We start from the raw sequence: 27,121 nt of genomic DNA, 5'->3' as shown, positions 1-27,121 counted from the left end.
TAAATATCGTGCCCTTTCCTGTGGACCAAGTCCTTCCCTGTATGCCTTTGCACCTATAATGCATTTTGAGGAGCTTTTCTGTGGTTTATCCATCGCAATAATTCACCATTTCCTCTCGAAATTCGGGATTTGCTTGTGTGCGTGTGGTTTGTTTTGCTGCTGCTTATCGTCAAAAAGGTGAGTTCTGGGTTGATGACGCTCTATTGATTGGTCATCAAATGTTGGGGAAATGTTGATTTGAACAAGACACTACCCAAAACAAGCTACATTTATTGAAAAGAAACTGTGATAATAAAGAACATTTAAAAAAAAAAAAAAAACATGCCATATGAGGCCAATTTATAAAGGATGGCACAATAAAACTAATTTATTTTTGTTTCATTTTACATATTAAATCATATAAGCATACAACATACATCAGTACTTTGGTACTGAAAACTAGAATTAAACAAAAAATGGCCAACTGGTAAAATAGTTATCATGTAGCACACATGTCACACTCATGGCCCAGGGGCCAAAACTGGCCCTTGAAGCATCCAATTCAGCCTGCAGGAGAAAGTAAAAATGAGAGAGAAAACATGAATAGTTGAGCAAATGAAACTCAACAATATTTGCAGGGGCTCACGGTTTTTCCGGAGGCCATTTTAATGATAAACAGTTGAAAAAACTCAAAATTCTATCAAAATCCTTCAATTTTCCTCAAATTATGACATAATGTTTGCTTTAATTAAATAGAAATTGGTCACAAAATCCAGGAAATTTGAAGTGAAGATCCTGTTGGGACTGATATCTATTACTTATTGGATATTGTTGGTTTCTTACATATTTTATATTTTCTGTAAGCTTAGAAGTCCAAACTAGGGCACAATAATGCTGAAATTACTAATTTCACCGCATGAAATATGTGGCCCACTTGAGATCAAACTGCTCCCTATTTGGCCCCTGAAGAAAAATGAGTTTGACACCCCTGATTTAGCAAACACCTGCATACATAATGACCCTTCAAAATAAAACGGAGAGATGGTAAATGCCAATGATCCACTGACAAATGAGTTTGCGACCCAATTATGTATCCCGAACCACAAGTTAAAACCTCTGATGTAAATCCGATCAACTGCAATGATGTAAAACCATTTATATTTTCCCACCTGTCAAAGGAACAAATGCATTACAAAAGCTCAAACCAAATGACATCCAGTGCAGCGTATGTGCTTAAGAGTGCTTCATCCCTCCTGTCAAATATCCTTTTTTTCCCATGGGCTGTTAAAACAGTAGAGCAGCCAGCAGGCTCAATCCTCACAGACATTATCTGTGAGCAACTGAACCCTATTTGGGAATTGGTAAAGCGAACAGAGAAATAGACTTGGGATAGAACACCATGGCAAATTCCATTTCACATCTGAAGTGGTCTACTTGTGAAAGATCATTTGGTTTGGAGTGAGTAAACAGAGGGGACTCCATTGCTCTCAATGACTTATGTGTGAAAGCTGGGGATTACAGACGATCAGGAAGTCTTGGAGCAGTTTGGAAAGGCATTGCCTTGCAAAATGAAACAAACTCCAAGCACTGTGTTTCTAAGGCTTCCATCTTTTTCTCATTTGTTTGGGCTGGACTTACTTCTATTTGGTCATTTTGTTTTCCATTTGATCCTGAAGGGTTCATATTACCGCCAGAATCCATTAATTTATAGTGTAACAACATTTGTTAGAATAAAGTTTGAGGCAGAATTGCACCTTTCACAGCAGGATGGCTAACTTTTTTACCCAACATTTGAATATACATCACATACTAGGTGTATAAATGATTTACTTTCAGGGTTTATTTATTCTCTTTTGTGTATAAAATTATCCTTTGCTTCAACTATTTATGAAAATCCTTGATATCCTATCAGAAAAAAACTAAACAGAAATATATAAGGTAATCCTTTGAGGTCAAAAAACTATTTAATAAAACAACTATATTAACATAATATTTCTAATTTACAAATAGTACCTTTAAAGTTATTTTTATTGATCAATTTAGCTAGAAATGCAGTAAACATGTGTATTGATTTTGAATTTGCTGTTTTTGACTAAATAGAATAGAATAGAATAGAATAGAATAGTAGACCTTTATTGATCCCCCAGAGGAGAAATTCACACATTACAGCGACAATAGAATAGCACACAATAAGAACAAAATAAATAGAATAAATACAATGAGACAGAATGAATGAGACTATGTATAATACCCTTTGCTTTTTAAAAGGGACAACTTCAGTAAACTACTTAACTTAAGCAAGTTTGTGGTTAGCTGCTTTGCGGCGCATAATCACGCAGGTGTAAATTATATTCAAGGATTAACGATTAAAAATACAGATACAAGAATGACTTTCTTTATGTATGCATATCATATATGTCATTTGCATTCCGCTCACCTTCCCTGGTCAAAGGGTCAATGGAGGCTATTCCCCCTTAATCAAGGAGAAAGACGGGTCCTGGACCTGCAGCTAGTTAAGGCTTCAAATAAATGTATTTACATTTTTACAAGGAAAAGAGATTCACTTTAAATCAAGGACGGACTTTATTTTAAAGAGACGTTGATTTACTAGATGCAAACTGACTCCCCTCTATTGAGTATATACTGTAGATACTATAGGCAGTAGTTTCACTATGTTAGTTTGTTTAAAAATATTACATTTTAACAAGTATATTGTAGGAAATAATAAAGTAAGTGGGACTACAGTGAAGCTACAGAGGTCAATAAAACAAAGGGAGGCACTGATGAAAGACTTGTTTAGCATGCAGATGTTCTCCAAAATAAAAGGCAGATATTAGCGTTTCAGTTGTCAACTTCCTCCACCAAGGTTTTAACATTTTCACCAGTGTTTATTTATTTGTTTGTTCGTCTGTTAGCAGGATTACCTCAAAAGTGTTCTACAGATTTTTATAAAATTTTAACCAAAGATAGACTTTATGACATGGAACAAAAATCGAAAAATCTACTTATTGCAGAAATTTGAAGAATTCACATCTCGGTTTGTAACTGACCGATCTTAATGAATTTGCACTACGTCAGGTTAGTTCCTCAATTATTCCACTGAGTTTAATCCGAATCGGAAGCAGCATTTCATCGAGATTTTTCAAAAAAATTGGGGGTTCCCATAAATCTGGACCTACTGTATTGTTATTAATGCAAATATCTGGCAAAGAGGATATTTGGGGGTTGCGGTAATTTCAGTATTCAGAGAAATAGGTCCATCCTTTTCAAAGTAGGATTACAAGTTATTTACAACACAACACAATACTAAAAATACATCATAACAGTTAGAGATGTCCTGATCTAATATTGATATCGGATATCGGTCCAACATCAGCCAGAAAACGAATATCGGATTTCATCGGACTGCATCTAAAATCTCCGATATAAGCACTCCGATAAATTTTTGTTGTTTTTGTCCCCGCCCTCAGTTGTTCCCACCATATACTTGAATTGTTCGCACTTTAAAAGTATAATTGGGTTTTTATTGGGTTTATTTAGGTTATTTTTCAGGGTCTTACAATTTATGTAGATATTATGTTGAAGGCTACAATGTATGTAACCAATTGGTTAATAATAAATGGGTCAGTTTTTCTCATACCTACTGTTGCTGACTATTGCTCTCTGTTTTCTAACATTCCACACTACAAAATTGGTATTTAAAGTATGTATGAGATCGATATCGGTATTGGTCAAAACCCAAAGCTGCAATATTGGAATCGTATCGAAAGTGCAAAAGTTGTATCGGGACATCCCTAATAACAACATTAATGGATATTTTAAAAATACTAAATACTTAAACCATAGCTCAATCAAAGGAATAATAAAAACTATTGGATTTTCAGTTTTAAAAAAGGCACACTGTGTGCTCTTGTTGAGAATGAGTTAAACTGTGAGCTGAGAAACCTTATTTTTGAAAAATGTTGTTCGTTTGCTCAACCGATTGCATAAATCCCGTCGAGCTCATGTAAAGTGAAAAAAGCACAAAGCTCAGAAACCAGAAAAAGAATGTAACGGACAGTATAGCATGGCTATAGCTGGTGTATAGTGAGCTGTATAGCTTAATGGCAGAGTCTGCCTGCTATGTCAGATCCATCAACACAGCAGAGGCTGTCTCTCCTGATGTGGAGATGGGTGTGAGCTCTGCCTGCTGCTGAGGACCGAGGACGATCCTGCTCTGTCCACTGGCACAGAGCCAAACTGGCCCTGCTATTGTCCTTCAACCATCCACAACATTCAGCTATTCACTTAACATTCACTAAATGCATGATGCATGCTTTTAAAATGGCTTCAAACAAAGCCAGAGAATAAAAATCATACCTCTGAATAAATGTGTCGAGGCTATATTTAAAGTGAACAAAGGTTTGGAAACAGCAGAGAGCTTGGAAGAAACTGTTTTTGTCATGCTTGCATGCGAACCATATGACACCACGTAGTACAGTATGCCTGGGACCAGATTTTCAAACAGTTCCTGCATCATCTGCTGTATCTGTCACATCCACAATTACATTATTGCTGTTTCACTCACGCAAGACAGTGTCAGAGCGCTGAAAAAAGCAAACAGATGGAGCTAGTTGGCAACAGAAGGCAGGCAAATCATGGATCATTTAATTGGAAATCTTATTTAATTATCCAACCAAGTGGCTGTCTTGGATTGGACTCAGTGCTGCCTACTGTACAATATGTGTAAGCAACTGTTACAGTTTTATCCTAATAAGAAGTAAATCCATAATTTGGCCTAGTTGTGTGTATTGTTTGTGCAATTCACTGAATGACAGAATATTCTCTTTGTGATTTGTTTTTATGTTTGAACCCGTGATGCATATTTTGGTGATTAAAAAGAGAAAAATAAAGTAATAATAACCTATATTGATTTTCTGACACATTAGTGCCGTAAGGGATACTCACTAACTACTCACATATACAAAAGCAACCCATAAAGCAGCATTTTAACTGTACACGAGTGTGTTTCTCCCATAAATATTCAATCCCTCATTGTGAAATATTGTCCAAAACTTGGTTCATCAGCCATGACAATAAACCCAAATTACAATCATGTGATAGAGACGGAGGATTACAAGTAGTGAAGTAAATTAAATGAAAATCCAGTGCTGCCTGAAAATGGTTTAGGGGGGGGAAACAAAATGAGCTGTATTTAACATTCAGGCACAATGTTGAAAAGTGACAATTGCTTATCTCCATGGAGATCAATAATGGCAGCGGGATCATTGTGTAAAGTGTCTGCAGGTTTAATGCAGATAGGATGTCATTATTATTTTCTTTTGCCTAATGACCATCATTATGCACGGACACTGATTGAATTCCATTTGTTACCTACGTTTGAGCCTGAGTGGAATAATTACCATTTAAGTATCTCCATTAAAATTCATGCATGGATGTTCATACTCAGACCTTCTTTTTTTTTTTTTTTAAATAACTAAACTATTCATCGAACACAACTTGTGTCAGATATAACACGAGCCCTTTGCACACTTTAGAAGAATAAATACATACAAATATCACTAAAGCATGTCTTATTTACAGTGGACTCGATACAATTAAAAGATGCCAACAAAAAAAAAAAAAAAAATGGATGTTGGTGAATTCGCATAAATGCAGCACAATCTCTTCATATTTAATTAAAATGGATCTGCTGTTAAGTGTGATCAATATCCAGCACCCTGTCTAAATTGCTTTTGCAACCTCTCGAGTCACATACACACACGTACAAAATAAATGTTTAAATGGCAACATGTACTTATTCGTCACATGTGTAGCTGCTGATCTAGTTGTACGGCTCTATCTGCCTGTCATTAGTGTTATGCATGACAGCTCAAACTGTGACTCATTCCCTAAAGCAGCTCTGTCATTTCTTTATCCTTTGGTGCATGAATTCAATCTCGAGCACATACTGTATGTCACTCCTGGTTTCCTGTTGTGCTGGTGGTCATTCTCAGTGTGTAGCTGTCCAAGTGGAAATAACCATGTTTACGTTGCAGGTGAATAAAGCTAAAGCAGCTTCTCTCCCAGTATACGGCCAACCTTTCTGCAACTACACAGTAGAACTCAGCAGAGGAGATTCAGCCACACCTAATCAATCACTGACAGATTACGGCTAAAGCCACTTCCACACACATTAAAGAAGGACAAATGCAGAATTGCAAGTGAACAAGTTCTAGTTTTTAAAGCCAACAGTGGGACTTCCCGGTGATTTATCAAAGTCAGCGGTGCTGAGCAGCACGCCCGTGTGATTGTAGTTCACAGCAACCGAGGCGAGGCGCAACATTGAAAGGAGTGTTTATGCCCTCAGCTGTGGCACTGTCAGCCTGCTGGAATTTACTGTAAATCACATTGCTTTTATTGCAAGATTTAGAAGCTTATCCTCCCTGTGGGTTCACTTCAATTCCTGCTAGTCTCCATTAGCATTTTTTGCATTAGTCAATGCAGAGACTCAGATATAGATCTTTAAATAATGGGTGAAATCGAGATTGGGATATCTTACTTTTTATTGCACATTTTTCTAGCAGGAATCTTTTGTAAGAAAATGTGTTTTTTAATCCAAGTAGCTTAAACATCAATGATCCCTCTTTCCTTATTATTATTATTTACTCTGATTACACTGTTACGGTAATGAAAAAACACAAATGAAATGTGAATAAATACTAACAGAGGAGCAGAGGTGAAAGTAACGGATACAGGTCCTCACATTACTGTAATTTAGTTGCTTTTATGGGTACTTGTACTTTTTTGAGTATATTACTGAATCAGTAATTTCACCTGTACTTAAGTACGTTTTAAAAGAAGTAATGTAGTTTATTACATTTCTGCACCTAAATTAAAAAAAAAAAAAAAGTTTTAAAATGATCAACGGACATTTTGAAACTACAAAAAAATTAAATGACCAGACAACAATCAAATGCATCACCTCATCGCCGACCAACCAGATTAAAAGTTATGCACGGTGTCAAAACGGCATTGAATGCCAGAAATTTTCATAAATGTATCTATACTGAGAGCCTGAGAAATTTTTATTTTGAATTTAATTCATTGGTGTTATTTTATTGAAAACAATAATTGTACATTTTGACAAACCTTTTATCTTATACAAAGATTCTGTGGAAAATAAATTAAGTTCCAATTGTGCAAGATTTTATCTTTTCCTTTTTAAGTTTGTACATGAGATGTTTACTGTATGCAAGGGAACTGTGGCAAGATTTATTACCAAAAGCAAAGTGGGGGGTGAAAGTAACTGGTAACTTTCACTTTGAGTACTGTTTCATTAAGCTATTTTTCACTTGTACTTGAGTATTTTATGTTTGACCTACTTGTACTTGTACTTGAGTACTCTTTCAATGCAAGTAACAGTACTTCTACGTGAGTAGAATACATCAGTACTCTTTACACCTCTGCAGAGGACAAATACAAATTGATGATGCTTAACGTGCTTCAGGGAATGCTGTAATAAATAGTCAATGTCTATTCGTTTTTTGTAAAATGTGATGCCGCTTTAGCTGGCAGGACTCAAAATGACTAATCAAAAATCTTTGAATTGCTGGTCAGAAAGGTAAAATTTGTATTTTTTAATAAAATAAAAAGATAGACACTAGATTCAGCATTTCAAGGCAGGAAAAAAACACAACGTTGAAGTAATCACACATGACATAAGAGGCACGGGAGTTAAAGAAAGAGTCACATGTCGTGCAAAACCTATTGCTGAGGACATTACAGTTTTCCCAAATTAATTTCAAGAAAATACAATTCTTAATACAATGTACAAAATATACAAATATTTTAAGTGCTATAAAACACAGGGACTGTAAAAAATGTATATTAATTAATTTGTTGTTCTTTTAAAAAACAAGTTATTCTTTGGCGCTCGAGTCATGTGACTTGTTACGCAATTCTTCTTCACGAGCGACACTGCCCCCAGCAGTTCCTCTATGGTACTGCAGCAAAAATGAAGCCGAAAGCAAAGATTTTAAAACCACTTTTGATGGAATATATGGATTCAGTAAGACATGGCATCACTTTAAAGGGAAGTAGTGCTGGCTTGTTTATGACGCCATTTTTTTTCCCAAGTTTGACAAAATAATGGACTGTTTGCTGTGATAGTTGTGTCTTACAATGGTTTATATGGTTAAAAACAGAAGATTCTAAGCTTTCAAACGGTATATATGCTGCTGTAATTCAGAATCGAGCGTGAATGAGTGAGAACATGCATTTTGACGTTCCGATGTTACAATGTTACGACACAAATTTTGTTGTCGACATTTTCAATTATATTACTAATTATTTTTGCATTATGGTATATGTCATACACATTGTGGTTGGCGCGAATCTCAAGCCGGTCTATATATTTAATTCTATTTTTTCTTTGTCCCCCTGGCAAGAATCTCAAACGCCACCTATAATTTCAGTGTCTGTGCTGCATGCGCGTGTGTCTTTGTGTGTGTATTACAATTTGCTTTACAATTAACACTTTACTTTTACTCATTCCAGGAAATAGCTTTGAACTTCACGCTCCTTTACTGAGGGCGGTATTTAAAGAACATCTTTCCCATTGTTTTTATAGATCTGAAACTACAAAAATAAAGCCAAATCCTAACAACTGGTTGTTATATTTCCCTCCAGCTTTGATATATGTCAAGGATTCAAGTGTGTGATGGACGTGAACTGTGCTCCCTGTAGCCGTGTGTGCGGGTGTCTGCGTGTGTGTGTGTGTGTGTATTGACGTGCTGTAGCAAGAGTTCATGGAGGCAGCTGAGCAAAATAATTTAGAATGTCCTGCCTGCTGACACAAGGACAAAGCCACAGACTGAACAAGCCCATAAGAGGAAGGAGACAATGGATGCAGCTACACCTGGAAATGCACTGCTGTTGTTTTCACCATGACCTCCAAAGCACACAGAGAATCCTCAAGCTGTTCCTATAAAACATTGGGGCTCACTTGTGAAGGAGCTATATCTGTGCATTAGTAAACTATTGTTACCTCTGTGGTTATAGAAGATGATCTGATGACATCAATGTGTAACTAGAAGATGAATAATGTAAACTAATTTGATAAATACATAGTTATTGTTTGCTAAAAAACATACACTATATACGTATATTATATCAAATTAGAGAATGATACTGAAACTATTAAACTACATTTTTTTTTTCTTAAAGGTCCCATATCATGCTATTTTTCACCCATCTCCATTTGTTCTAAGAAACACAAAAACATAGTATTAGAGGTTTATTTCCCCAAACTCGCCTGTTTTCCAGAGTTTCAGCCTCTGAAAAGTCACTTTCTGAGCAACTCTACACAAACAGGCTGATTTGCGGCCTACTTATGCATATTCATGAGTGGGCGTGTCTATAGACGGCACACTGACTTCCTCCTCCCCACACGGTGACGAAGAGCCAGAGGACAGCCCGCCCTCCTCCCACCCACTCCGTAGCTGAGCTCATGCTGTTTTATGAACACAAGACAGACGTGGGGGCGGGGCATTCACTGGTACATACATAGACTGTAGAAAATACATACATAACACTATGCGAATGACGCTGAAATGCTCACCTTCGTAGGCGTGTCTGTTGACATGTCAATCACAGCATAGAGCTTCCTGGAGGCGTGGCTTCCCCAGCTCAGTGCTGTGTCAAATTCGTCATCAAAGTGGGAACGCGTCATCAAATTGGAGCGAGGTGTTAGGGCTCACCCTGCAGTAAGAAAGGAACAAATCACCATCTGACTAACGATTGATTGAATCAATGAAAAAAAACACTTTGGGCATGTGTATGAAGCCCAAATAACACTTTTATCATGTTTTAAAGCACAGAAAATTCGATTTAGCTTAACATGGGCCCTTTAAAGCTCATATATGAAGTTTCTGAGAAATCTATGTTTATATATCATTCTTTTGAAATGCAAAAAAGACCTAACTAGTCTTTTACTATGGTCTACTGCCAGTGGTCATTCATATACGTCAATGTATATAAATCCCGTCTTCGTCCAATTGACCCCTATACAAATAGAAAACTGCACCGTGATCGCCCAGCCAATAAGATTCAACTTCCTGTAACGGACACTGTTAATCAAAGTGAATGAGTGTGCGTAAACTGTGCACTCTGAGCAGCATACTGTAGCATCATGGAGGAGCGCTCTGAAACGCAAAAGAATAATGATGACTTCTAGACCTACATTAATGTTAGGCTATGTGCATGCACAAAAGTAGAGGCGTGGCTTTAGGTAGATTGGCAGAGGCAGGGGGAGGAAGTGGAGCTGTTTAGGGCGGGACATCGAGACGTTTGCTTTCGAATTTTCTCTCTCTCTTTTCATACTCTGGATAATCACTTTAAGTCTGCATATCCTGCTGTATGTGGAGGATTTCTCTGGAGTTTAAGCAGTTGATGATGCAGTCAAGGGACTACTGAAGGCTGAATCAATGCATCACTACTAGGGCCTTGGACATGGAGATGAGAGGGCAAAATTTGGTAGCAAACCCTCATGGCATGTGTTACACCAGGGCCTCACTGCAGCACTGCAGCAATTCCCCAAAGGAAAAGAGATCAGCTCACTCTATCAAGCAGTGCACAGATTATAGACAATAGATGGAGAACTTCTACCACTCCGAAGTAGTGTTTCATGTTAATGGAGGCAAAAGTCAGTTCAGACATTCAATATGCTTCGTTGCACTTCTTAATCTCACCTATAAATTAAATGAACTTTCTACACTACAATGATAATTAATTACTGGTAGGCCTATGAGCTGGGACACGTAAGCATTTTTATTTACATTTGCAAAAAACGTAAGGACTCATGTTGTTAGATTTAACAAAATAACCACATAAATCGTCAACTGAGCAGAATCCTTAGGATGTAGATGTGGGAGCAAGCTGAACAGGTGAATGCACTTTAAATTATTGGTCTAAAGGTGAATAATAAAACTATTCTAATTATCAATGCATTTAGGCTGCATTTCAATAGAACACCAATAATTATATGTTGTAACATTTCATATATGTCTAAAAAGGACTAAAGGATCTTAGGGTGTTTTCTTTGTACCTTGAGTTTCCTTCTTCATCTTTTCTTTGATTTTCCAGAAGCTCCAAACAGATCTACACAAGGAGAAAAGGCACAGAAGAAGAATGAGTTGGAAAAGGTTTACAGATGCCGCAAGAAGACATATTGTTGTTGTTTTTTTATTTGATTTTTGTAATCATGCTCATTTGACACAAAGCCATCTGATTGGTTCTTTTCATTCGGACTGAATGGCAGGGATTGGTCAAAGTTTTTACAGAATTGTAGATGCTACAGACGACTGATTCTTATAATTCTAATTCTTTTTTTCTGAATACATAATGTAAATACTGCTCTCAGGATGGAAGCACAATTTCACACAGTATAACAAAAAAAAACAAATATGTAGTCAACATATTTCTTATTATAAGTAGGGTTGGGCATCATTTGAATTTGAACAATTCCAGTTCTTTTAAGAGGCAACTGTACAAAGTATGTATTGTATACAATGTATATTCTATTCATATACATGCATATAAATCAGAATCAGAATTCCTTTAGTAATCCCAGGGGGAAATTGCTTTAGTTACAGCCACTTACAAAAAAAAATCACAAATAAAAGAATAAAACGTAGATGAACAAAGATGAAAGACAGAATAAACGTTAAATAAGTGTATAATTAAGTAAAAGACTGTTCAAAATAAGGATATATAATTGTATATAAACATGTAAACAATATACAATGATCATGTTTGTCATGCACACTGTCATGGTGGTGCAGTAATGCAAACACTTCCAACAGATTCTTCTTCGTTGGTGTTTGGCAGACTTTGAATTTAAAGTAGGGTTTGGAATTTTTAAATTTAAATGATTCCGGGAGAATCGTAAAGTTAGTCCTGGGACCAATCGATACTCGATTCCCAACCCTAATAATAAGATACAGTATTCATTTGAGATTCAGTATCCAGTAGGACGGTAGGTAATCTACCTGGGTAGCTAGTGATCTGTGCAAATTACAAAATAAATATGAATTGTTATTTTGACATTTTAAAGCAACATTATTGAAGTGTTGAAGGACGAACCTGTGAAATCTAGTAAGGTACTGTAATATGATTATTTGCTGTTCTGTAAGCCTGGGCTTTTCTTTTCTTTTCTTTTCTTTGTTTCATTGATTGAGAGATTTTAATTATATATATATGACATATTGTTATAACGCATAATAAAGGTGATTGACTTGAGTCATTGTAACCCAGAGAAATACACCAAAAGCATCTTATACTTTACATGTTATACTTATACTTATACTTGGGTACTTTTAATAGTTAAAAAATATTTTTAAAACATATATGAAACACAATTTTTTAAACTTTAACATACCTTATGAACTTTATCAATGCATTAACATATTTCTCTGGGTTACATCATTTTTAAAATTCTTTGTTATAAAAAGAAAACATTATTATTATTATTATTTTTAAACCTTATGGACAATAACAACTTATTTATATTGTATTTTGCCATTACATGGTAGATTCAATAAAAGGTTGAGAGCCCTCTGTTTTTTGGTAATGAAAATATGGTAACCCTACTGTAGATGAGGATCTTGGCTTCCAACAGTTTAGGCGTTAGTTTTTTCTAAAGTCCATTAATCTCTCCTCCTGATAGGCTGCCTCTGCCCTTGTTAAGGTGGCTCCCTTTGAATTTGGCTCCGGGCGCATGAGCATGCGCAGTGCGCAGCCTGCTGCCTTCAGCCAGTGGAGCAGCTGTCCAGGGTTTGGAATTCCAACATGGCAGAGGCTGTGGTCAGTCTTTCCCTCTCTAACTTGGACTGCTTTCAGATCGTGTGCAGCAGCCACGCTTAACGTCCTGCTCCCTCCCCGGGCTCCATGCTCCTCTGAACACCCCCCGTCCCCCGCACAGGTAAGCCCTGTACCCGGCTCTGATGGAACTGTTATAGGGAGAGAAACGCTTGCTCGGTGACGGTTTATGCGCATCGCAGCGCTGCAGCGCAGACTGAGCCCGCTTTCATTCCAGCTAAATGTGATTTATAGAGGACGGACTGCGTGCACGGCGCACAGTGAGATCCGAGTTGCTTTCAATGTTTAACTCTTTAGTTTAAAGCAGAATGCTGCAAAGCTGCACGTAACGCACGACTGGATCCAGACTGGAATAACTTTCCTGTAACGGGAAGTTTCTGCATGTCATTTAGAATCAAACTTAGAGGGATAACATTAGGAAGTCGGAGGGGTTAATAGAAGGGTTGTCACTGCGCTCTTAGTGGGACAAGTCATCTTTATCCAAAGTAAAGGGAGGAGGAGGAGGAGGAGGAGGAGGGGAGCTTAGTCTCTTCCTCTAATGGGCGGCAAGAGGAATGTGTGTTTTATGTCATCCTCAGCCTCTCACATGCTTCTCATCCTTTGGTTTCCAAGTGTGCGCATGGAGTGACAGGATCCAACCGCGTCCGTGCGCGCCCATGTGTCCCCGTCCGTTTGTTTGTCAGGACCTGATGCGCATCTGCTTTATTTCCTATAATTACACGCTTTAAATGAGAACCCGACGACAGACTAAGGAGACGTTTAGCTTCTTCTTCTTTTCTTTTTCTTTTTCTTTTCTTTTTTTTTTTTAAAGTTGTGAAATCCGATAGCTGAGGGAAAAAGTGGCTGTAATGAGAAGCAACCTTTGGAAGTCCTCCTCGTGAAAATTCCGATTCTGCTGTTTTTCCCTTTCCTCTTGTTTTAGGCTCGAAGACATGATCACTAGCACCAGTATGTATGGTACGTTCAATTTGTGAATCTATCACATTGTTTTTATTTTATTTTATTTTTTTTTTAACATCATTATATATCCTTGAAATAAGATTGTATAGTCATTATGTGTGTGCATGCTTTGTTCATCGTCAGAAGTTTACCTTATTTATTGTTAAATTATTGTTGATAATCAAATGAACACCCAGAGCTCAGTCTATTAGATTATTAAAGAACTATAGTGTGCTTTTTTTATTTTTATTTAAGTATTAATAATTGAGCTTTTTTCCCACACATTCGACTGCTTTCATAGTTTTTCCTGCAAAACTAAATAAAAGGATGAAGAAGAGGTTTGAAAATGACACAATTTGAGCCTTTTAAACATTTATAGAACTTTAAAAAAAAAAAAAAGAAAAAGGAAAAAAATGTAATGAAAATAAAGCTGAAATTAATTTTTAACTAAATATAGTTTAGATAAAAATCAAATGTGTTAAAATTGTCATGTTAAATTGGGTGGATATAGGTGAATATATTGTATATCGAGTTGAATCACACCTAAAGTAAATAAATAATCAGAAATAAAATGCAACAAGTTTAATTATTTTGATATAACTGATGGTAAAAAAAAAAAAAAAAAATGTATGCATTCTTCTATTCTTTTATTGACTGCTTTCAAAGTGCTTTTTATAAATATATAATTGGTTTTAGGAAAGCACATTTTTATGTAGGGCTCATTCACACATCAGTTTAAATGTAGTGTCAGAAAAAGCTGTTTTTTTTTGGTTTTTTTTAATCTCCCAGAGAAATAAAAGCTTTGTCAATTATTTGACACAAAATACAAACAAGTTTTGGACTAGCACTCTCTCTCTGTGTTACTCTTTAGCAAACATTTTGTCCTGAATGAACAATTTCCGCCTCCATAAAACAATTTACTTAATTGTGTTCGTACATTTCATTTGCATGTTTTGCTTTGAGAGGAAATTAACATCACCAGCAGAGAGCTGAAGTATGTTTTTATTCCTCTTGAAAAATAACAGCATTACACCATCCTTCACTCACTGGGAGAGAAAAAAAAATGTACATTACTAATCTCTCACATTAGGTCTGAGTGTTTGGTTGTAATGTGTTTTGCAAAGTGGATATTAAACTTGTTTTTTTTTGTTTTATGCACTTGTGCTTTTCATATTCATGCTTGTCCATGCAAGTGTGTTGTTTTGATAAGTTAAGAACCTGATGGCAGAACTGTGGATGAATAACTTTAAGCTTTTGATTAAACAAGTGTTATTTTTTTAAATCTTTTATACCACATATTTCAAGGTAGCAAAATACCTTTTACATTTATATTTTCTGCTATTTCTTGTTGTTGCGTTGATCCCTATTCATGGTCAAATAACTGCTAAAGGAAAATCAATATAATACATGTATTACTCAATTCTCCAACGTTGTTTATAAGTTCATTCGTTTTGTGCGTGCATGTGTGTGTGTGCGTGTGTGTGTGTGTGTGTGTGGATAAATAAATAGAAATCATCTCAAACAGACTTTTAAATTCAACCCGTGTATAAGGTTTAGCAGGATTCCATGTCTTAGCTCCTGCAGTGTGTTTGGCGATTCTTGCAGATCCTTACTTAACCTCGGAACACCTTGGTGTGTGTGTGTGTGTGTGTGTGTGTGTGTGTGTGTGTGTGTGTGTGTGTGTGTGTGTGTGTGTGTGTGTGTGTGTGTGTGTGTGTAACCACGTTGACAGCTCTTTTTTTTCTTCTGATAGTCTCCCCCCCCCCCCTCCAAAATGATAACATTCTAAGCTCCTGCTTGACATGAATTGTAGCCCCGTATTTGACAACAGATGCTGACCCTCTTGGTTTCATCACCCTCTTTGCTGCATGTCACACATGTTCACACTTCAGAGTGACTGTAAATAATCAGATTATGTGTGATAGGGTGCAATGCAAGATTTTTTCTTCTTCTCGCAAACATAGCGATTTATCCTTTTATGGCAATGCAATGTCCCAGTAGCATTTTTTTTTTTTTGTTGACATATTTTAATCTTTCTTTGCAGTTTTAGAAGAACACAAATCTAAGTGTAATTCTTTGATAAGGTCGTTTTTAAACTTCAGACTGCATGTGTCAAACTCGGGGCCCGGGGGCCCTTTGGAGAATCCAATTTGGCCCATTGGAGAAAGTAAAAAATGACAGAGAAAACCTGATTCATTGTGTAAATGAAACTCACCAATATTTGCAGGGGTTCACAGTTTTTCCAGTGCTTATATTGCATGATTGCAGTCATTTTTAATGTTAAACTGCAGAAGAAACAAAATCCTTCAATTTTCCTCAAATTATCACATATTTCCCTTAAATATAAATTGATCTCAAAATCTATGAAATTTAGGGCTGATATTTATCACTTGTTGCTTGGTTATTGTCAGTTTCGTACATATTTAGTATTTTATGTACACGTAGAAGTGCAAACTAGGGCACAAAACTGTTGAAATTACTTGTTTTCCTGCATAAAATCTGTGGCCCATTTAAAATCAAGCAGCTCTGTATTTGGCCCCTGAATTAAAATGAGTTTGACACCCCTGCTTTAGACTATTGGATGCTTGAAAAAAGCCAAACAAGGATATTTGTTAAGCTTTGTGTTTGTAGTTATCAATTTAATCCTATGAATATTCTCCTCGTAAGGCAAAGGGCGTAGCAATACAATCAATCACACAACATGACAGAATGATTGAAATCATCACCTACATGGAAGTGCTATTGGACAGTAGTGTCACTTTACACACACTCACTAATGATGACCATTAAAAGCAGCTCCTGACTGTGCAAACAACAGCCCTTGGGATTTCTGCAGGGCCATTGTAAATAAATGAGACGTTGATTGTTACAGATAGATCTATTTGTCAGTAACTACATCCAAACCACCTTGACTTTATTGCACAAGATCAGTGCAGGATTGTCTTCCTTACGCAAATACGCTAAGTAAAGCCTTTCATATAAAAAGCATGGGGGGAGTCCCCGATGGAGCCAGTCTCAAGGAAAGGGGACAAAAAAAAAAAAAAAAGACCCTCCAATCTTTCAGCGTACCCCCACCACCCTCCTCCCTTTTCTCTCTTTGTCTCTTTTCTGCTCGTCTCTCTCTCTCTCTCTCTCTCTCTCTCTCTCTCTCTTGTATCCACACCTCTGTCGTTTCCCTCATGGCAGCTTGCTATGTTATCTCTGTTTCACTCTGCACTGACAATTCGAGCAGTGATTTAAGTTGGACTGCATTAGAGGGTGGAGGCAGCTGTCTGTTGCTATACTGAGGGACGTGTTTGCTCTACTGCAAAGATGAAGGACCATGAATCCTTGACATCCTCCCTTCCTCTTCCCTCCTCCTCTTCCTCTTCCTCCTACTACTACCATCTCATTTAGACACAGTGACTGTCTGCTCAGGCTTGTGGGTTTTTTTTTGGCGTATAGCATAGACGTTTTATAAAATGTATGGGCCTTCAATGCGTGTCCTATAGTTGAGGATCTTCTTTTAAAACAACAAATTACATATAGATTTAAAGTTGCAGTTGAGAATTTAATATTTTATGTATCATTTTTATGAAGTAATAAATATGTTAAGATTTTGCGTCACTGTGGGGCTGCACGATTATGGCCAAAATTATAATTCCGATTATTTTGATCAATATTGTATTCACGATTATAATCACTATTATTTATCATGTTTAAACAAACAACTTGTACAGTTTACAGTGCAAAATAAAGCTTTAAATAAGAATTCTACTAAAAATAATTTAAATAATTTAAAATTTACATTATTAAATAAATACATTATTATTATTATTACAGCGTGCAGAGCCCATATTTTAAATGTAAATATTGCAGACGATCAGATCTGTGTAACCGTCACAACCAAAATCGTGATCACGATTAAAATCCGATTGTGCAGCCCTACGTCACTGTGAGTTTTGGTCCATAGGTGGTTGCTGTTGTTGTTTTTTCTTCTTCTATAGAATATTAACTAGACCTGTACCATAAAACACAGTCAAAACCTCCATGACTGATTATAGCAGCGATGCTTTCATAAGGTATGTTGCATCTCTGGTGTATTAAGGTCATTATAGGTACGCATTTTATTTTCACAAAGTGCTGTAGTTGTTGTCTTTTACTCCTTCTCCAACACGTTGAAATTGGGGCTTTTGTTTTCTTCTCCTTCACACGAGGTGCTTCTGCACTCCGTAAGTATAGACGGGGGCAGCTCAAAGCCTGTGGGGGATTGGCTAGAATAGACAATTCCCAGGTGTACTAAACTAGGTTCAGTAAGCGTTGCGTTTTAATCTGGACTTTGTAGGAGATTTGTGTGCATTCATAGATCTACGTCTGTAATTATCATTCCCCCAGCGGCAGCCACAGAGACGTTTTCCTAAATCACCGATGTCCTCATTACACTGTTTACATCTTAATTAGATATTCAAAATTATTGACCATCTGACCAGACACACACTAGGAAAGGGATTTACGTTCGCACTTCAGCATGGACGCATAGGCTTTACGTTTTTCTTGGAATATGCTGAAAAACAGATAATCTAAATTCTTTCTTCTCGTTAACATGTCCCTAGTATTTTTTGTATATTTAATTTAAAGGTCTGAATGACAGCTTTACATCTAAATATCCACATAGTGTTTTTATGGCTTCCACGTCTTTATTTACGTCTTTGGCCAAATCAATTGCTCAGCCAGTGAATACCCTTCTTTAGTATTCATGATGACAAAATCTTACTTTTTTTTTTTTTTTTTTTTTTTTTAACAGCTGGCACTCGGAGCTGTCGTGCATCTGAGTTGTGTTGCTTATCATTGAACAACCTTGGTGAAGACATAGTGTTTGTTCCCGTCTTTTTTTCAAGGCGTTTTCTTTTTCTGCGTTTTCTTTGGCGCGCTGTTGAGAAGGTTTTTTCTTCTTCTTTTTTTTTTTTTCTTTTTTTTGTTTTGTATTTCTATCGTGAGAGAGCAGCGAGCCTTTCACAAGATGATAAAAGCAATTGAATGTTTTTTGCTGTATTTAAAATTCCTCCTATGTTCTAATAAACCAGAGCCTTGTGAATCTGGTGATCGAGGCCACACTTCAGACTTTTCTGAATGCTCCATGCAACCTGACAGTCTTTAAGGACTTATGCATTTCACCTCATCTATCTGCTTTATTGTAGCTTACCTTACATGGCACATGTTGGACATCTCTTCTTTATATTAAGATAAGTTTCAGTTGATTCATTGGACTTTTTGATTGAAAGAAGTTAGTTATCCTGCAACAGATGATGGTATTTATTCTACACCAGTGGTTCACCAGTGGTCCCACTACAACTATAGAGCATAATGATGGAATGAACGAGTGATAACACACATTTTAAAGAATCCCATTTTGTAAATAAGTGGAAAGAGTGTTTTGTGCAATGGTTCCCAACCTTTTTTTGAATTGTGAACCCATTTTGATATCAATAATGACTCGGAAAAAAAATGAGTTTTTGAACATGTTTGAGCTCAAATTATAACAATTTTTTTTTAACTGCATTTTAGTTCAACTACATTTATATTTCACAAAGTGAAAGTATATGAATACAGTTGTTTAAGATTGTGTATTGTTTTAATAAAAAAATAAAATTAAAAAAAAATAAATCAGAAATTTCAGACGACCCCACATTAGGTCCCGACCCCAAGGTTGAAAAACATAGATTTAGTGGCTCCTGAATAGATGTATTTCTATAGTTTTTTTTATCATTTCCAGTCATATCACGCCTGTTGTGGGACCAAATTGACACTTTATTTTTTATATTTGTTAATTTTCTACCCCCTGTAGTGCCATCGCATACCCCTAGGGGTATACGTACCCCCATTTGGGAAAACGTGTTCTAAACGACTGCAAGTAAAAAAAAAAGGCATTTCACGCTACTGTTGCAGCAAAGATGATGCCGTTATGATTCATGTCTTGCAATACATGCTCAAATTAACTGTGAAATTTATATTCACAGGCATACATTGGTTTCATTTTAATCTAAAACTTGATCTTTTAAATGTTTTCCATCATCCCATTCATCAGACGGCGCGGTAATTGCCTCAAATTGATATTTTCAGACAATTAGCTAAAGCGACGATCTGACGCGATACGAGACGAGCTGGTGAAAAAAGTTCTCAGCGATTTCATTCATCCTTTATGGAGACGCCAGGGCTGGCAGCTTGGCACTGTGCCAGCTGCTAGCAGAGGGATCCTTCAGTGCCCGGGGTTTCAGGAGGAGAAGGGATGGGCCGGGGGTCGGAATGATGAAAGGGAGAGGAGGGAAGATGAAGATGAGGGGTTGGAGAGAGGGGTGACTTCACGCTGCCATGGAGGTTCTAGGGGCTACAGGAAAGGATCGGGTGTCAGATAAAGTAGGACGAATGCACACGCAGGAAAAACAAATAAACAATCAGTTTATTTATTAATCTGTGTACCCTTCCTTCTTTGGTTATTCCGTTTTCAAACCGAATCAAAATAACAAATAAACAGTGTTGTTATTTTGTTTTACTGACTTAAAACCAAAACAGAAATACAGAAAAATCAAAAACTGGACCAGCTGCAGTGGTTTTCTGTTTTAAAACTAGGACCAGAGCTTCATGTTTTAATCTCACCACACAGAGGGGACCCACAGACGGGGGCGGACTTTTACTCTCGGACTCTCGTCACATTACTGATGAACTGGTGAATTGAAACTTTATTAATACACAAATGAATCAAAACAACAAATTGACGTTACGAAAAGCACACACATGATATGTGATTAAAGAAACCAGAGGAGGTGTAATGAATCTACTGGTGCTCCTCGTTTCTTGTGGTCAACTTCCGTCTGTGTTGACGGCTGCCGTCAGTGGCTAGCGATATTATAACGTGCAAAATAAATAATTTTACTACCTTAAAGAAAGCTGTGTAATTGTTTCTGCAAAAGTGTCAAAATGTAGTATAAGTTCTAATATCTATTGTTCCTCACACCAGCCTCACAGTCGATAGTCAGTCACCTGTTTATTTGAATACTATTTGAATCGTAACACCGCATAACAAAACAAACACGAGCAGCATTTTACGAGCTGAAACATCCACAGACTGTATGAAAACATGAGCAGGACCAGAAAACTGATGAAATAAATCCTAAACAGTCCTATTGTGCGTCTATAGGACCTGTGGAGGGAACCATGGTGCAGCGGGCTTTTGTTCTTGCTCTAATTTCCCCATAAATATCCAAATATTTTGTTTCTGTATTTCTGTTTTAAACAAAATAGCCACACCGTTCATTTCTTATTTTGATTGGGTTGTAAAACGGAATAACCAAAAAACGAAGGCGACACAGATTTTTACTCTATCGACATGTGTATAAGTGGATTTTATAAAACACTTTTAAGAGTGTAAATGAATAGTCACTAGAGGTCTTGTTGCCTAGCATGTGGCCTCTTTGACAGTCACGCTCAGTCCACCCTGGTATTAGATTAATTTATAACAGGGAGAAAAATGACTGCGAACGATGGGCGATGAGCTTTATGAGGGTTGACACTTCTTTTGTGTTCATTATCAGGAAATCACCTCAGGGAGTCGTGTTGACGTTGCACCATCTAAAATAGCTGTAACAGTGGACTGCTCCACGCTTGCTTGCCTGCTTCAACTGTCAGTATCTGGGGAGGGGAAGGTGGAAATATCGAATGAAGGCTTTTGCAGAGAAAAGATAAACACAGTTTAAACTCCCACATTCGAAGAGGAAAACTGAGCGCTTTGCTGTGCTTGATGTGACATGCACCAAACAAAACCTTATGTTCTGTTGGATTTTAGTGCATTTTGTCATGTGTGGTATTTAGAAGTGTGTGGATTTTTTTTTCAGCTGTTGCATTGTCTCAAATTTAGCTAAAAGGCTAAGAGAAAGTGAAAGTGAGTGATTATATAGCATGGGTCACCAACGCGGTGCCGGCGGGCAGCAGGTATCCCGCATAGACCTCTTAAAGGGCCTTCAGGCTTGTTCTAGTAAGAGTAATATAGTCAGCAATGAGCTCAGTCTAAAATCTGATTTACTTGCTTCAAACATTCAAAAATACAGATGGCAGATGGAAGTCAGTGCTTTAGTAGAGGTAATACTGCACGTTATAAGTTCCTGTATTAAATTACCCATCATTGTGTTTTTTTAAAGATGCTGAAGATTTGGTGTTTGGACAGTGATATGTTTTAAAAGAAAAAAACAAAAAATAGGTTTTTGTAAAATCTAATTGTTGTGCAGACATGTTAATTTTTTTATGATTAGTCAATGTTTCTCAAATGAGGGTACTTGTATTCCTACGGGTACGCAATGACACTACAGGTGGTACTTGAGAGAGAGAGAGAAAGAGAGAGAGAGGAAAATTAACAAATGAAAGCATTAAAAATATGAGTTTTAATAATGTTTGTTTTATTTAAAATGATATTCATAATAATGATGGTAAAAATGATCTTTATTAGAACATGAACTGAAAATGCAAAGGTCAATTTTGGTCCCAATCAAAGCGGAAGATGACTGGAAATGATTAAAATAAACAATAGAAATAAATCTATTCAGTAGGCAATAGATACTGTTTTATTCACCTTATTTACTAAATACGTTTCTTTAAAGTGTGTGTATTGTCACTCATTCCTTCCATAATTATGTTCTATAGTTGTTGTTTTTTTTAATAAAGGGGGTACTTGGATTCAGAAATAAGAGAGAGGGCTACTTGAACCAAAGAAGTTTGAGAACCACTGAGTTAGTAGTTTGTAAAATAGGAACATGATGATTTCCAATGACGTGTTTCAGAAGTGACATTTAAAAAATGAAACATTTTCATAAATTAAGATAAAGTGTTGCATGTTGAAACTTAAGTACTGGCATTTGTACTTTTCATGCTCGTCATCCTTCATTATCTTTCTCTCTAATTAAAGTGAAACCAAACAATTTAGGATGTGTATATCAAACTGGTAGCCCTTTGGATTATTCTGTAGTTTTGAAGTACCTCACAGTTTCAGAAAGGTTGGTGACCCCTAAACTATCGTGTTCTTTCCATGGCATACTCTGTTTAAGCTGGTTTAGGCACCAGCAGACCTTGCTACAATAATAAGATGAATGAATTAAGTAAATAAAAGTACAATGTTGTTTTTTTACTAAAGTTTTATACACAGTGTGTGATTTTTGTTAGTATTGCATCATTGTTGGCGTTATGAAGCCTCGGGGCTCACACATCAGCCTTTTTACGCATTTCAGAACAATAGATTCATTTATTTAGAGCGTGTTGTTTCTGCAGTCCAAACCCTGACTGCATCGCCTATCCCACATCTTTAAATGGATCCCACGAGTCCTCAGCACTGTTGTTTCCATTATTCATTTCAAAACTTCCATGTTGCATGGAGAGGCTAGAGGGGTGAAAAATAAATTTGTGTCTTGAAAAAAAATATATATATAGTTTTTAAAGTCCCAGTTTTATGCAAAATGTGCCATGCCTTGGGAGCATGTGAGCTGGTGCACCGTAGGACAGAGCGCTTTGGCAAAGGGATGGACTGCATGTGTGCATCTGTGGGTCTTTCTGTCAGTCTGTCAGTTAGGCCTAATGTGGCTCCCTAGAGGCACCTGGGGGAGACCCATCTAGCACCCAGTCAGCCTCTGCTGGCGGCCAAGTGGTGACAACGGGCTCCCACAGAGAGAGAATGTGTCATAGTATGTATGTAAACTAGTGACAGATGACTGGAGACATGTGGCCTGTAGACACAGAGCCTGAAAGTAAAGCAGATTTGCCTCCTTGGCTTCCTTTCTTTCTTCCCGCTTGAGACTTTAGAGAGCGAACATCAGCCTCCTCCGCAGTGAGGAATACAGTGACAACAAGTCAAAGATATGAATAAAAAAAGGATGCAAATCATTTGGCATGAAAAGACACATGCAACACGCAAAGGTTTTGTTTGCTTTTGAAGGAGCAAAAGAGCATGTTTCTTTTTTTTTTTTTTTTTTAAGTGTACAGAGCTTCAAGCAGCGTTTCTAGGCCACAGGTCATGTGGGTCAGTGTTACACTCCCTGCAGCCTCACTTCAACCCTCGGTCTGGAAATAGAACATGCAACGTCATTGGGCCAGGAGGGAGGTAGATTCCAGACCTCGTTGGCCTCGGGCTACACATGTGGAATCTGCTGCTGTAGTTGACCCCAAGTGTTTGAAAATCAGATCGCTCCCAGTAGGACGTTGTTATTTCATGCATACCCAAATGAGCAAGGCTGCTTGAAAATCGCCTGCTACAAAGAGGACCAGTATACTTTTTTTTTTTTTTTTTGGTTAACTGCTGGTTCAAAATTTATCAAGGGACTTTACCCTGAGGCACATTCATTAAACACTATCCACAGAAACTACATGTAGAAGAGCTAAGCATAAATAAACAGCAGTGAAATATAGCTTTGCCACAGGTGTAAAAAGTACTGATATATCATACTCAAGTAAAAGTACTGGTACTTAATTGAAATTTGACTCAAGTAGGAGTACAAGTAAGTCATAAAATACTCAAGTACAAGTAAAAAGTAGCTCAAAGTAAAAGTTACTAGTTACTTTCACCCCACGTTTATTTTTGGTAATAAATCTTGCCATGGTTCCCTTGCATACAGTAAACATCTCATGTATAAACTTCAAAAAGAAGAGACCAAATCTTGCACTGGAACTTAATTTGTTTTCCACAAAGGCATCTGTATAAAATAAAAGGTTTGTCAAAATGTAAACCAAATAAATAAATAACACCAATGAATTCAATTTATTTATTTATTTTATTTTTTAATTCCCAGGCTCTAAGTATAGATACATTTATGAACTCTAAAACTGAGAAAATAAACTCCATTCATTGCTGTTTTGATTGTTGTCTGGTCGTTTAATTTTTTGTAGTTTAACAAAGTCCGTTGATCATTTTAAAACAAAAAAGAATAATTTACTCAGTGACGGTAGGGTGTAGAAATGTAACTAATTACTTTACTTCTTTTAAAACATACTTAAGTACAAGTTAAATTACTGATTTAGAAATATACGCAGAAAAGTACCTATAAAAGCAATTCCGTCACGTGACGTGAGCACATGTAATCCGTTACTGTCACCTCTGCTCTGCCATGAGAATGTTTGCGTATTGTTTTAACATTATGACTTTAGGAGGCGTATGATTTAATATGTGATTTTGTCCGGATGTTTGTTCACAAGAATTTTTGTTAATATTAACACAAAGTTTTTTTTGTCGCCACAAATACAATTGAAGCAACTCCCTGTACTGTAAAATAAATCAAACTTTGGCAGATCATTTTTTTATGTGTGCTTGAGAAGTTGTTTCTCTTCTTTTTTTTCTTCTTTTTTTTTTTACTTTTTCAGCAAAGATAAAGGACAAGGTTAATTTTCTTTTATGCAACAAGATTTCCTTCATTTCTTGCTTTGAGAAAACTCAAAACATCTAAGGAATAACTCCTTTTTAGTGCCTTAAGTATTAACAGAATGTGCTTTTTTTTATTTCATAATCAGGTACAAAGTTGTATTCATGGTAACAGGAACATTTCTGTGGTTTGAGTTCAAACATTTTAAAGCATTTAAGATGGAGACCATTTGAATAAAAAGTGTGTTTAAACAGGGCTCGGGCTTTCCTCCATCCTGGGAACTAAAATCTATCAGCTCTGATGAGTTCATGGTCTATCGAATATCTCCTTGCCAAACTCTTTAATGCAAGCCCCACTAGTGCTATTGTGCTATTCTCCAGCCCATGTGGAGCACAGAGCCAATTCACATTCAAGCAATAGGTGACCCCAGGCTGTGTATATTGATGAATGGGATTTCTTTCTTAATAGAATTGTGTCTAATTAATTAGCTTTAATTGGTTGCACTCTGAACGCACAGATGCATCGCCATATAGAATAGGCGTTGCTCGAAACAACCTAGAGAAATGCGACAAAAAAAAGGTAAATATTTAACATTTTCATATTCTATCTTTTAAAATTAAAAATTAAAAAACATCTGTGAATGGATTTTGGAAGATGAACAAAAGGGACGCAGAGACACTTCAAATGTCTACCGCGCAGTTTCTATTAATTATCTCGTTTATTTTTCACAATTGCTTTTGTGACATCCATTGACCTTTATTGTTCCCCTCATTTCATAATCTATTAAGGAAAACTGTGGAATTCATTGTACGTCCTTTCCTCTAATCTCGTGTGACTTGAGACGAAGCCCTGCTTCGGTGTTATATAAGTGGATGCACTCTATATGTATTTGTAGTAGTTTAAAAAATTGGTGTTAATTATATGTTTTGCAAAAATGTATTGCTTGAAGAAAATCTAAAAACTAAAAGTGTAATATTTTTTCAATGTTTTTCGATTTCTCAATGTTATCAAATAACTTTATTTTTTGCATATCTAAATATCTGCAAAAATTTAATTTGATCAATGGATTACATTGTAATACCATAAAATATATAAATATATGAGCAACACTGCACAATAAAGAGCAGAGTGACTGTAACCTACTTCATCAACATCCTTTACATTTAGAAGAAGTTATATTATTATTTAAATTTTTCTTCAGGTTTTTCTAATAATATTGCAGACATTTGTGTATTTTTGCTGTCCCACCTTGTTGTTGCTAAATTTATCAAGTCATTTAAAGCACAAAATTCTGGGCCTCTGTGGTTTGCATTAAATTACTGTGATCATTAGTAGGCTTTAAAATGTATCACAGTAGATGCCTTTGCATTAAATACATCCAAAGGACTGATTAATTCACTGTTTCTTAGCAATTTTTCAAACACTTTCTTGTACAGTATCTGAATATGGGAAAAACAAATTATACATATTACACGTCCACTCAGTCATAATAAGAAAATTATCTCATGGCACCAGTTTGTTCTATTTCATAATATTTCGTGAGATGTCTCACTATGGGATGCACCCTCTATCTGCAACCCCTCAGAAGCATTTTTCTCAGTCTGCCAATCTTGATTGGCTGGTGAAATGTGTCCGTCCGCCAGGGACACTCCCACCTCCTATAAAAGGAGGAACGGGAAAGGCACGCTCCTTTCAAACACCTCTTCTCTCTCTCAGCATGTGTCGCGTTTTTAGCTTTATCAGCTTAACTGTCCACAGGCGGATCTTAGGTTTCCAGTCGAGGGACGCTGATAGGACTAACGCCTTGCTTTGGACCATACCAGGTTGAGAAAGAAGCGAGCTCTGCTCGGTTAAGTGCTGCCATGTTCATCACTGTGCCAAGGTATTGAACCTCAGAGCCCCAGCTCCGGCTGACGGCTCTCTCGCAATGTTGACGCTCCGGCGCACGTTGGCCTTCCTGCGGCTCTCTCACTCCG

At 36.7% G+C, this 27,121-nt stretch overlaps 1 protein-coding gene across 2 annotated transcripts in view; it reads left to right on the top strand.

Moving 5' to 3' along the window:
• The first annotated feature begins 12,804 nt into the window (after positions 1 to 12,804).
• fign (fidgetin) overlaps positions 12,805 to 27,121 on the top strand; it is a 28,971-nt gene continuing 14,654 nt past the window's right edge. The window contains exons 1-2 of one of the 2 annotated variants that reach the window (XM_028437112.1): positions 12,805 to 12,940; positions 13,760 to 13,794. In XM_028437112.1, coding sequence (XP_028292913.1) covers positions 13,770 to 13,794 — 25 coding nt within the window. In that variant the 5' untranslated portion in view covers positions 12,805 to 12,940; positions 13,760 to 13,769. The remainder of the gene's footprint in view (positions 12,941 to 13,759; positions 13,795 to 27,121) is intronic. The other variant, XM_028437113.1, reaches the window with a different exon arrangement.

Source organism: Gouania willdenowi, chromosome 21 (genome assembly GCF_900634775.1).
Source record: "Gouania willdenowi chromosome 21, fGouWil2.1, whole genome shotgun sequence".
In the NCBI taxonomy this organism is placed as follows: Eukaryota; Metazoa; Chordata; class Actinopteri; order Blenniiformes; family Gobiesocidae; genus Gouania; species Gouania willdenowi.
Note: the sequence above shows the minus strand (reverse complement) of the source record. Positions and strands in the feature narration are given on the sequence as shown.